Source organism: Hyperolius riggenbachi, chromosome 1 (genome assembly GCF_040937935.1).
Source record: "Hyperolius riggenbachi isolate aHypRig1 chromosome 1, aHypRig1.pri, whole genome shotgun sequence".
Taxonomy (NCBI): Eukaryota; Metazoa; Chordata; class Amphibia; order Anura; family Hyperoliidae; genus Hyperolius; species Hyperolius riggenbachi.
The window spans coordinates 107,076,214-107,089,447 of NC_090646.1; the positions used below are offsets into that span (position 1 = coordinate 107,076,214).

At 41.2% G+C, this 13,234-nt stretch overlaps 1 protein-coding gene across 5 annotated transcripts in view; it reads left to right on the top strand.

The window, feature by feature from the left end:
- The window catches only part of PACRGL (parkin coregulated like), a 53,374-nt gene that overhangs the window by 15,045 nt on the left and 25,095 nt on the right, over positions 1 to 13,234 (top strand). For 4 of the 5 annotated variants that reach the window (XM_068278060.1, XM_068278077.1, XM_068278041.1 and 1 more), the window contains 3 exons: positions 3,874 to 4,040; positions 9,138 to 9,205; positions 10,394 to 10,484. In XM_068278060.1, coding sequence (XP_068134161.1) covers positions 3,874 to 4,040; positions 9,138 to 9,205; positions 10,394 to 10,484 — 326 coding nt within the window. Of the gene's footprint in view, positions 1 to 1,529; positions 2,468 to 3,873; positions 4,041 to 9,137; positions 9,206 to 10,393; positions 10,485 to 13,234 lie in introns of those variants that run through there. The other variant, XM_068278068.1, reaches the window with a different exon arrangement.

The following is a 13,234-nucleotide window of genomic DNA, read 5'->3' on the forward strand; positions in this document are numbered from 1 at the left end:
CAGCGTTGCACCGCAGATTGCCGACGACAGCCGCAGGCTACTCAACGCGTGCAGGAGAACGGCTCCTGCATGTGTTGTTAGATGTGAAAGGAGCCTTAGGGCTGGTGCACACCAGAGCGGTTCTGAAGCGCTTTTTAAACGCTTGCAGAGGGAAAACTGCTTGGCTAATGAAAGTGAATGGGATGGTGCACACCAGAGCGGCTTGTTTTTTCCACAAACGCAAACCCGGGGGCTGCAGCATTTTTTAGATTTCTGAGGCGTTTCTGCCTCAATGTTAAAGTATAGGAAAGTGGAAAACCTCTCTGAAAAACGCTAGATCAGAGCAGTTTTCCAGGTGTTTTTGTTACAGAAGCTGTTCAGTAACAGCTTTTACTGTAACAATATTTGTAATCCGCTACACAAAAACGCTCCAAAAAACGCTAGGCATGTTTAGAAAACTTCTCTAAACATACCTAGAATCGCTCTGATATCTGCTTCAAAAACCTCTAGCGTTTTGTAGATCTGCTAGAGGTTTTTGGTGTGCACTGGACCTACATAAGTAGGAGACCTTAGGCAAGTCTCCCTAACACTGCTACTGCCTATAGAGTGCGTCCTAATGGCTGCAGCTCTGGTGCTTTGAGTCCACCAGGAGAAAAGCACTATATATATATATATATATATATATATATATATATATATATATATATATATATATGTATGTGTGTGTGTTATTTGTCTTGTCTTTGTCTTCTGTCAGGTGATCTGCGGGGAATGTTTGTTTACTGAAAGTTCTATGAACAGAGAGAGATAGTTGGCAGTTGGAAAAAGCTGTCATTTCCCTCAGTGCAAAGAGGCTCCCAAATCAGAGGCTACTGATTTGTCGTGGGAAATGGAGTGTCAGCTAGTGATTGGAATTAATGGACAGCTGAAGTGAAAGGGATATGGAGACTGCTATATTTATTTCCTTTTAAGCAATGCTAGTTGCCTGGCTGTCCTGCTGATCCTCTACCTCTAATACTTTTATCCATAGACCCTGAACAAGCATGCACCAGATTAGGTGTTTCTGACATTATTGTCAGATCTAACAAGATTAGCTGCATGCTTGTCTCTGGCGTTATTTAGACACTACTGCAGCCAAGTAGACCAGCAAGGCTGCCAGGCATCTGACATTGTTTAACAGGAAATAAATATGACAGCCTCCATATTCTTCTCACTTCAGTTGTCCTTTAAGTTCAATCCTTGGTTATAGTTCTTTTTTAAAGAGCTGTAATTTTTTTTAAGGAAGTCAGGTTCGTAAACTGCATGCTGTCGGGGCTAAAGCAGGCTTTTACTTACATGGGGGCTGCTCCATAGCCCCCCCATCCTTACAAAAATATAATCAAAGCAAGCTCTGTCTTAGAAATAATATATATCTAAATTATCACTACAGATGAGTTTGGGATAAATAAAGCATGTTACAGCAAGTATCACATAATTAACAAGGAACTGTAGTGAACTTAACAAAATTAATAAGATTTTTTTTTCTTTACAATATTCATTTATACATTATTTAGTCAGTGTTTGTGCATTGTAAAATCTTTCTGATTTACATTCTGAAACTTATCACAGGTAGCAATATCTTTAGTCCTGTCAGGTGCAGCTCTGCAGAATGTTTGGAGAATTCCGAAGCCAGTGAAAATAATACCTGGTCTCCCAGAATGCTCTGGGAGGAGAATTCCGCATAGCTAAACAGCCTAGGCTAAATATCACTGGGAGGGCGGAGCTACATACCAATATACAGCAATATTTAGATATAAGAAGGAAAATGACAGTACTGTAAAAGTGGGTATCCTGAATAACTTACTGCTTTCTGCTATATGTTCCTACAGTGCCTCTATTATATAGGCTCACAGTGTTGCTTATTTTTCATGTCTAAATTTATATTTAAATGATCACAAGTAAATATATCAGCATCTACCGCATGATCAATAGATTAAGAAAACGTAATGCTATTGCTCTGGATCGAGCAATTCATTTGCAAAAACCTCATCATTCATTGTAGCCATTGGGCTGTCACCAGCCATGAAACTTCATTACGGCCTCATGATTCATACTGCAATTACATTATATAGTCTCCTTCATCAAAAAGAGATCAGATACAAATGAACAGCGATCATCAATTCATGATATTCGGGGCACAAGATATATTACCCAGCCATAGTGGTCAGATACAGCTGATCTCCAGGAACCAGCATTATGTATAATTTCTCTTTGCATTATAAAAGCTATCTGTCTATGCTACAGAAATGGTACACAATGTCTTAATTGATTAATCAAAGTAAAAATAAATACCTTTCAGTCTGACAGTCTTTTTATGTAGTTCAGGCATGACCAAAGTCTGCCCCAGGGGTCAAATGTGGCCTGTCAAGCCATTTCTGTGGCCCCCAAAGCTTTCTACAGTGGTTATTACTATGTGGCCCGCAGGCTGTAGCTGTGATGTCCCCCATTGGTAAGCGTGCAACCCCCCCCCCAGACGTTTAGCTACAAGGCATTGTCTCTAATCATATCACTGGCCGTGCGTGCTGCTCCCTTTCCTGCAGCGTGGCTGCGCGACCCCGCCTAGGCATGTACAGTAAGCCAGAGCCACACGCTCAGTGCTTCTGCGCATGCCTAGGTGGGCTCACTTGACTAATGCGCGGCCGCGCTGCAGTAAAAACGATTTTCTCCCATAGGACTCAAAGCACATAAGCATGGCACAGGCCAGTAATTGGTAGATTGGTAAATTGTGATACAGAGGAAGATTTCTATAAGTCCAAAAATGCCAGGATAATCAGGTGGCTCTTCAGTCTGGATTTGAATAACTCCTGGGATGGGGCTGTCTTTACTGGGTATGGTAGGGGGATTCCAAAGGGTAGGGGCAGCATGATAGAAAGCTCTGGCTCCAAAGAGAATTTGTTATAGGCAATACTTTTTATTGGCTATAATATATCTCTGTAAACAGGCTTTTGAGTACATTCAATTCTCTTCCTCAAGCATAATGCGATATAGATACATAACAACAACAAAAAATCACATATACACATTACTACAGCATATATCAAAGAGAACTAATTATGACAATAAGGCCCCACAAAGACATTGGATGGTTTTGGCCATAACTCTACTAGTAACAGTTTTGTCCATAAGTGGCACAACAAAGTTACATATGCAGTCCTATGGAGAAGGGAGGAGAAGGCTCTTTGCAGCACCCACTGACAAAGCAGTTGGTTGAAAAAGTCCACCATTGATTGCTTGATGCCCATGTCCTGGGAGATACGGAAGGCTAGGATGCCTGTGTAGATATCAGACATTATGACCACAAATGACTATTCAAGCACCTTTAGACTGGGAGACATCAGATGAGGAGCACAAGGGCACACTGGTGAGACTCCTTATCATCAGACCTCAAGCACTTTAGAACAAGATAACATGCATACAGTACAGGGCTGGGCCGAGGCATAGGCTGGAGAGGCTCCAGCCTCAGGGCGCAGTGTAGGAGGGGGCGCACAATTCATTCAGCTGTCATTCCTAATTGTGTATGAAGCAGAAAGAAATAAGAAAAGGGGATATATAGCAGTGACTGCAAGCCATATAACTAGATATTAAGGTGTTGGGGAGGTTGTGGGCCCTGTGGCCCTCTTAGTCTAATAGCAATCAGTGTGTGACAGCTGAGGGGGGAGGGATAGAGGGGCGCACTTTGGTGTCTCAGCCTTGGGTGCTGGAGGACCTTGTCCCGGCTCTGATACAGTATTTATGTTGAAGTGGATAGTATTACATCTTCACAAGCTGTTAAAAGAAAGGATGTTTTACGTTGGCATCTGTGTTTTATTTCTACACAACTCTTTGAAATGGGTCCTTACTGTGTTCTGTTCTTAGAGCCTTCTGGTCAGACGATGTCAGCGTCTTCTTCTAAAGGGCAGTCCAGAAGCACAGGACAGAGAAGCAAGTCCACACCATCTCCTACAGCCTCTGCTGGTGCAAGCTCAGCCGGTGGGGTCCGGGCAAAACCCAGTGACAAGCTCAATCCCAAAACCATAGATCCGGTAAGGGATCTTATACTTATTACTGGGTTCATTTTATCATGATCTGCTTCAAGGAACAGGATTATATGACTGGTGCATGTGGCTAAGAGTCCATCCAGGAATGTTTAAAGTGGGATTGTCACCATAAAATTAAATTTCAACAGCAACTGGTCTGAGTGTATTAAGTGATAAAGATGCTAATCCTGCATTCAAAACTTTCAAAACTTTTTCTGCTGTTGTGGTTTGGAGTGATCACATACTTAAGGATCACTGGCCCTTTAGTAGTCAGTGCCAAACAGTTGCATGCTGGGGGTTCTTTTTATCTATAATATATTCCTCCTCTTCCATGTATTTCCGTGCCTAGCTGCCTTTCTGAAACACGATCCTCTGCTCACTTGTGTTTACAAGCAAGGCTGAGGCGACTCAGCGATTGGAGGAGAAAAGAAAAAAAAGTAAAGGGCAGGAATGACATCAGGATTTAGCCTAAACTGTGGGCAAAAGACATGGTTTCCACCAGGAACAGAATGCTCTTCATTTACTATATAACATTCACTGAAATCAAAATGTGGACAGTACAATACATGTGTTATGTAAGTAGATCAAGTATTTATCTACTTATATATATTTTTTTTCCCCCTGGCATAGTGTGGATAAAAAATAAATAAATAAAAAAATAACATTTATATCGCGCTTTTCTCCTGGCGGACTCAAAGCGCCAGAGCTGCAGCCACTAGGGCACGCTCTATAGGCAGTAGCAGTGTTAGGGAGACTTGCCTAAGGTCTCCTACTGAATAGGTGCTGGCTTACTGAACAGGCAGAGCCGAGATTCGAACCCTGGTCTCCCGTGTCAGAGGCAGAGCCCTTAACCATTACACCATCTAGCCACGAGTACACCATCCAGCCACCAGATAATCCTTCTGCTTTAAAGCGGTTTAAAACCCTGACATAATATTCAATAAAAACATGTTTTCCTACTTTTTATATGCCATATGGTTATCATATTTGCATTTGTGCATAAGTATTATTATTCATTTAGAAAATATAGGTTCCCAAAAGTACAGTTTTTTGCTTTGTGAGCTTTGCATTTTATTAATAACTGTTTTTATTCATTATGTATTGAAGGCTAGACATGCTTTGACTCTCTGTCTATGTTGAGCTGCTTCTCCACAGTCGGAGAATGTGTCACATTCCTCACTTGATACATTTAAGTAAACACAAGATAACATAATCTACAACTTCGGATGCGTCCAGATTTCCATATGCTGAACTTTCAAGCTCTGTGTGTAACCCTTCGAATGCTGGTCTAATACAAAAAAAAATGCTGGTTGCATATAATATGCTGTAAATAATGTTTTAGAACAAAGATGAAATGCTGGGTTATGTTCCACTTTAATGCTGGGAATACACCATGCAATAGATCATTTCCGACATGTCCGATCTGTTTTCCGATCATTTTTCTGATCGATTGGTATAGAAGTGATCAGAAAAACTATCATAATCAGATTGGATCTGTCAGGAATTATCTATTGAACCATCTGATGGAAAATTGCATGGTGTACTCCCAACGTTAGCGCTTAAACCCACTAGCAGCCTTTTCTAAGCGCTTGTCATTTGAAAAAGCTCTTGCTAATGCAATGCTATGGGGAATTTTTATCAAATCACATCGCTCAAGTGGGATCACACACGTAGTATTACATTAGCAAGAGCTTTACAAATCACAAAGCGCTCAGAAAAGCGCTCCTAGTGGGTTCCAGGCCTAATGGTGTTAAGTTGCAGTTCCTGTTACCAAGTGCATAACCAGTGTTTTCCCCAGGCTCCACCCGGTTATTTTTGGTGAGCATCCGGCTGTCATGAGCTCGCCTCATCATTCTCAGGCCGGCTTCAGACTGCATACTGGCGGCAGCGTTGCGGTGCTGTGCCCACACCGCACCACCAAAAACAGGCCTTCGGGGTTTATCGTGTTAGTACACGGTAATCGCCAACTGGCAGCTGGCCAAACAGAAATTGATACTTGCTTGCGCTCACTTCCTGTTTTTGGAACGCGAAAGTAGGTGGAAGCGTATTGTAAAAATACGATTATGCGCGCCCCAATGCGGGAGCCATCATTTTAAAAATAAAGAAAACATGCTTCACCATAGACTTACATGACTTCCGGCCCGCCGCAGAAAGCCGCAATCCGACACAGGAGCCCCATGATAGCCTAAGTGTTTACTAGCGTTAAATGGGGCGCATCGCACTGCACCTCGGCAATGTAATTTGAAAAGATACTCCAGTGAAAATAATATAATAAAAAAGTGCTTCATTTTTACAATAATTATGTATTAATGATTTTGTTCAGTGTTTGCCCATTGCAAAATCTTTCCTCTCCCCTGATTTACAATCTGACATTTATCACATGGTGGCATTTTTACTGCTGGCGAGTAATGTCAGTGGAAGGAGATGCTGCTTGCTTTTTTAGCAGTTGGAAACAGCAGTTCCCACAATGCAACAAGGCTCCCACAGTGTGATGTCAGAATCATGATCCTGACATCACACTGTGGGAGGGGTTTCACCACAATATCAGCCATACTGAGCCCCCTGATGATTCTAACCTCCGGTCCCCCAATGGCATACTGTATTATGAAAAAGTCAAAAAGTTCATAAAAAAAAATTGGGGTGCTTGCTCAGTGCCCTTTTTAAAGAGAAAAATGGAACTTCATCCCAATCAGTAGCTGATACCCCCTTTTACATGAGAAATCTATTCACAACCTTTTAACAAACAGATCATCTTGTGGGCTGTGTATGGCTGATATAGTGGTGAAATCCCTCCCACAGGAAACTGTGAGGACCATGGTCATGGCGGTTTCCTGTCTGTGAACCATGTTGCATTGGAAATTGAGGGGCCACGCCTGCGCAGAAGAGACCGACTGGTGCAGCTGAGCCAGGTACTGGGACCTCTTGCAGGAGAACGGAGGCACTCAGAAGGACGGCGAGGGACACAGTGGTGCTTATGGGGCTGTAGGAATCTCCGGGTAAGCATCAAATCTTTGCTTTTTGGCGTCTCAGGTTTTCTTAAATATCAAATTGTCTTGTAACTGCTGTACAAAAATCAGATAACATTCTCGGTTTCCCCCTGGATACAGCTAAATATTTTTTTGCATTGTTTACTTAGCTCAGTATCCCAAAAGTTTGAAAGCAGACCTGAGCTCAGCTCCTCTCTGCTCTAATAGATATGCAACAGCATAATCTTTTAAACAAAAAAACATTTCTTTGTTACAGCTGATACAAATCCTAAAATAAATCTACACTGTTTTTACTTCCTGATTCATGGAGGCAGACATATTGTTAACCTGCTGTGCTTTCAAATGACCTTATATGCCTTATCTGCCATAGCAGTCATGTGACACAGGGGAGAGATCAAATTACAACTTCTGATTAGACACAAATGAGGGGGAATTAACCGGCTAAACTCTCTAAATACATACAGGGTGCATTTCTCTATGTTGTCCTTCTGACCTGTGTAAAGGTTGCCACACACGATACAATAAAATAATCCGATTTTACAGCAATTCGTTAAATATGATCAGATCTCCCGAAAACAGCGAAAGCTTTTTTTTTTTCATTCGACTGAAAAATCTGATCGGATTTCATGTTTTTTTGTTTTGTTTTGTTTTTTTTCAATTTTATTGATCCGGAATGCTGGAAATTTTCCTTCAATTTTACTAAAGATTGTATTGTGTGTGTTAGATTGTCATTTATTAACAAACACAGAACATTTATATTGCGCTTTTCTCCTGGCGAACTCAAAGCGCCATTTATGCCGGCTGTTCCTTCCAGGATAAAAAAAGTTTTGCCTGTGGCCATCTTGTGGCCAAATAGTAAGACTACATCTACACACATTTTACATGAAATAAAAAGATATTATTACATTTAAAATTTACTGTTTATGTCCCGCACCAAAAATTACCCAAATAAAATTCTTAATGAAAAAAAAAATTCAATTAAAAAACAAAACATGAATAGTTACCTAAGGGTCTGAACTTTTTAATATGCGTGTGAAGAGTGTATATTATGAACATGTTTTAAATTATAAGCTTGTAAATAGTGATGGATGCAAAACTGAAAAAAATCACTTTTATTTCCAAATAAAATATTTGGTGCCATACATTGTGATAGGGACATAATTTAAATGGTATAATCGGGACAAATGGGCAAATAAAAATACGTAGGTTTTAATTATGGTAGTATGTATTATTTTAAAGATATAATGGCCAAAACCTTAGAAATAATTAATTGTTTTCTTAATATTCCGGTGGAAATGCATTTAGAAACAATTCTTAGTAAAATGTGCCACCCAAAGAAAGCCTAATTGGTAGCGGACAAAACAAGATATAGATCAATTCATTGTGATAAGTAGTGATAAAGTTATTGCCGAATGAATGGGAGGTGAAAATTGATTGGATGCATAAAGTGAAAAATACCCACGGGCTAAAATGGTTAATATACACACCCTAGCAATTTTCTCAGAGTTTCCAATCATTTTTATTGTAATTAGGTAAAAATTAAACGTGTGTGTGTGTGTGTGTGTGTGGTACATTGGTCATATTTTCAAAATGTTGCAATCAGTCAGCAAAATTGTATTGTGTGTGACTACCTTAAGAATTCAGGTCCACTTTAAGCCTTTCAGTAGCCTGGAAACCAATAATGTTTATTCCTATTAAATGTATGGAGTATTTAATATTTTGGACCGTAGATGACATTTTTAGTTTAATGCGTGGTACAGATGTCCTAAGGCTTCCAAGGAGTCCCAAAGGTGCGGTATATAAATAATGGGCTGAAGGCATGGAGATAGAACCGGGAAAGCTATATTGGATTCTGAGACTTCCCTCTACACAGGAAAGTATCCAACTTTTTTTTACCGTCGCTTCATATTTGCTTTAAAGTGAGAACAGAGATATAATCTCGTGAAGACAGAATAAAGTATTGCTATACTCGGGCTAGGCAGGTTTTTGTCATTGCATATCTTTTTATTAAGTTTGAGCAAAACCTATTTTTTAGTGTAAATTCAGGAAGATGTCAGAATGTTTCGCACTGCAGATGCTGTCAATCATTTTTTTAATATGCTTCTTTTTGCTTCAGTTTGCCAAACCCGAGAAATCTCCTTCTGCGTTTGCTGCTATCTACTCCAAGGGTGGAATTCCATGCAGGTAAACTTTCATGGCTCCTAAACCTCAGCACAGGTAGAGACAGTAAGAAGTGCATGTCAGCGGTGTCGTTCTGCTTGTGAACAATGGCTCAGTTACCTTCAATAATTCATGGCCAGAATGATTGTGGTCTGTCCATTAGAGATCTTTTCTCTGTTAAATATTGATGTTGCTATTTATAGCTTTCAATATGACTATTTGTTAAGGTATATGACTTGAGTGTAAAGCTGTATAACAGCTGCATTGCTGAAATGTAGTATTTATCAATAAATATCAATAGTGACCCTTTGATACCCTCCACCCCATTTATAAAGTGCAGTGTTCTGTGCAGAAAGTTTTTAGCCAGGAAGCTCCCTTTGTTCTGATTGGCACTGTGATTGGCCTGAGGAAGTGTACTTAGACTCGCGAAACGCATTGCCTGTGCTAAATAAAATTCTTTGTTCATACAAGAATTTAGTTTATTGAGGTAAGCCACCTCACTTTATATGTTTTTAAACTGGTTTAAATCCATTTTATACACACCTCTTTCTCTTTAATTGTATTTTTTAGCCAAGCGGCTGAATGGTTGAAAAGAAGGTGTGGCAGTAAGCATTGAAATCGGCATAAACCTAGTTTCAAAGTGGCATGTTAGAAAGTCCAGTAGAGTTTGCTAACGTAAATGTTGTTTGTACCTCACCTGGATATTTTGTAACTGAACCCTTAGTCTGTGTTTTTACTATGCCCGATGCATACTGTGAGTTCAGTGTATACTTTGTACCCTGTCGCGTGTCCTCTGACACACTACTGACGTGCATTCCTTCTACTGTTGCCACCGCTGTTCGAGTCCTCACTGCAATTCAGGTCCTGCGCCACTGCTGGCACTGTCGCTCCACTGCAGGGGACAAGCACTGGTACATAGATCGGAGTCCCAGCAGAAGCATCAGGGGCCCATTGGATTGCAAAAGACAAATGGGAATCCTTAATAAAAATCAAGCCTTTTATGTTATGTGAAAGAAAACAATCAAATTCCCAACTCATTTTCTGACTACAGTTTACAAAAGTAAGATAAATATGAAAGTGAGTGATTGGTTGCTAGAAAGATTATCATTACGTCATTGTATGTGTATAATGTGTTATTAGTAATGTGACATTATGGTGAACCAGTGACGGGTGTACTGTATTCTTTGTCACACGCTCGCCTCTACTTGACAGGCTGGTTCATGGCTCGGTGAAGCACAAGATACAGTGGGAGCGTCCTCCAGAGACCATACCTTTCGAGCCTTTGCTCATCAACTTAGCTGAGGTAATGTTCCAGCCCTGTACATGCAGTTTATGGTTACGTGTGAAGTACTAATAGATTCCTGGACATCATTCTGCTCTCTCCAATGCTCCAACCTCTAAGTGTTAAGGAGGTCTTAACTCCTCACAATTGTTTTTAAAGGACGTGTATAAAATAAATAGACATACCGGTAAGCATAGCCTCAAATCCATTGAAAGGTGGTAAAGTAAATAATGATACCTTGCTACAATGGCAGCTGATAAAGGGGTGGGACATAGTAAGGTGGTCTTGCACTTGTCAGTTTGCATTGATATCCGGCCAAATTGATGGAATTTGATCAAATCGGCTAGAAATCAATTCTGCAAACGATTTCTAATTGTCCAATTTTTAGCCAAAATCGGTCATGCAAAACTGAAAATTTCAGTCAGTCGGCGTCGGGGTTCGGAGCGCACTGCTAGTAGTATTCGATTTTGCAACAAGTGTAGGAGCTACTCTCACCTGTCCGCGGCACGGTTCTGATGTCTTCTCCATGCTGGCTGCTTCCTCTCTCTTCACTCCATGGGGAACCTGTGTGATGTGACTAATACTAGATGCCAAATACTAGAGTCCTCTAGTGCTACGGTGCCCCTAGTGCTTGCCCTGTATAGCATTAGTTATGTCACCCAAGTTGAAATCAGTTGAAAGGCTGTGTGGAGGGATTCGGACAGATACATCCCACTCTGATCAAATTAAAGGGTTACTTAAAGTGACTCTGTAACAAAAATTACAACGTTTTTTCTACCATTCTACAAGTTCCTAAACCTATTCTAATCTGTTCTGGCTCACTGCAGCACTTTGTACTATCAGGGTCTCTGTAATAAATCACTGTATCTTTCCCCTGTCAGACTTGTCGGCCTGTGTCTGGAAGGCTGCCAACTCTTCCGTGCTGGTCTGTTCCTCTATGCACACTCCAGTGTGTGTTTTATTTACATAAGCCAGCAGCTTCTCTGCTATCTTATCAGTGATAGAAGAGAGCTGGATAAAAATCCTCCTCTGTTAGGCTGTGAAAGTAGCTGGCTGACACTTACTGAGGAATTACAAACACAGGCAGAGCTGTCTGCAGGAAGCCTGTAATGTTCAGTGCATGAGAGAAGAAGGGGACAGAAGGTAAACACACAAAATGATCTTTTGAGATTCAAAAGGAAAGCTGTATACAGCCTGCTTGTGTATGGATGTATTTTCTATGTGTGGACATATTGTACATCAATCTACTTCCTGTTTTGGTGGCCATTTTGTTTGTTTATAAACAAACTATTTAAAACTGTTTTTGACTACTTTTAATGCGGCGGGGAGCGGCGAAATTGTGACAGAGGGGAATAGGAGATGTCCCCTAACACACTGGTATGTTTACTTTTGTGCGATTTTAACAATACAGATTCTCTTTAAGTGTAAAAAAGCAGTTGAACTTACCTGGGGCTTCTTGCAGCCCCCTGTAGTCATCCTGTGCCCAGGCCTTCCTACCGAGATCCTCCAGCCAGCAGCGGCAACCCCCTCAAAGCTGGCTGGTTGTGGCTAGTCGGAGGCTACTCTGCATATGCAGCTCCAAGCCACGTGCACCCTGATCGCGCTGCTGTTACCAGGAGCGTTCTGCACATGTGCAGTAGCGTTTTTCCAGTACTGCACATGCGCAAAATGCTACAGTGCACAGGATGCTATGAGGAGGCGCATGGCCAGTCAGCATTGAGGTGGTGGCCTCTGCTGACTGGAGCGTCGCAAAACGACGGGGTGGGCACAGAATGACTGTGGGGGGCTGCAAGAAGCCCCAGGTAAATGAAACTGCTTTCTTGTTTGTTTGTTTTTTGCTTTTTTTTTTTTCTTTACTTAAGATTACATTTAAGTACAATCCTGCAGCGCCAAAGGGAGAAGAATCATTGCCTCATTTGTGATGACGTCTGTATACGTTGCTTGCTTATCAAGTCAAAATTTTATAAAAGTTTGAAAATGGGATGAAGGTGGCAGCACTGGCAATGCAGTGAACATTGTATAGTGGGGAGAGGGAGAGGATGGTGCAGATGCAGGTGTCCGCTACACTGGCAATATCCATAGCGTGCTCAGGCTATAGAAGTATCTATGCAATAGGAAGAGAGGAGAGAGCTCCGGCACTGTTGTTAATTGCTTTATTGTGCTCTTGAAATACAAATATGAGCTGCATAGACTGCATACACCAATAAATAAGTCCCATACTGGGGATGGCTACAGGCATGGTGCAGTGGGTGCAGGGAATGAAAAGCCTTACCGCCATTTTGCGCTAGTGCGCTTCTACGGAGGCAGCTAGAGGCACAGCCTCCGTAGAAGCGCACTAGCTCCAAACGGCCTTAAAGAGAATCTGTATTGTTAAAATCGCTCAAAAGTAAACATACCAGTGTGTTAGGGGACATCTCCTATTACCCTCTGTCACAATTTCGCCGCTCCTCACCGCATTAAAAGTGGTTAAAAACAGTTTTAAAAAGTTTGTTTGTAAACAAACAAAATGTCCACCAAAACAGGAAGTAGGTTGATGTACAGTATGTCCACACATAGAAAAATACATCCATACACAAGCAGGCTGTATACAGCCTTCCTTTTGAATCTCAAGAGATCATTTGTGTGTTTCTTCCCCCTGTTCTCATGCACTGAAGTTTCAGGCTGCTCTTTTCTTCCTGCAAACAGCTTTGCCCTTGTCTGTAATTCTTCAGTATGTGAAAGCCCAGCCAGCTCAGAGGACGATTTATCCAGCTTGTAAAAGATAAGAGAGA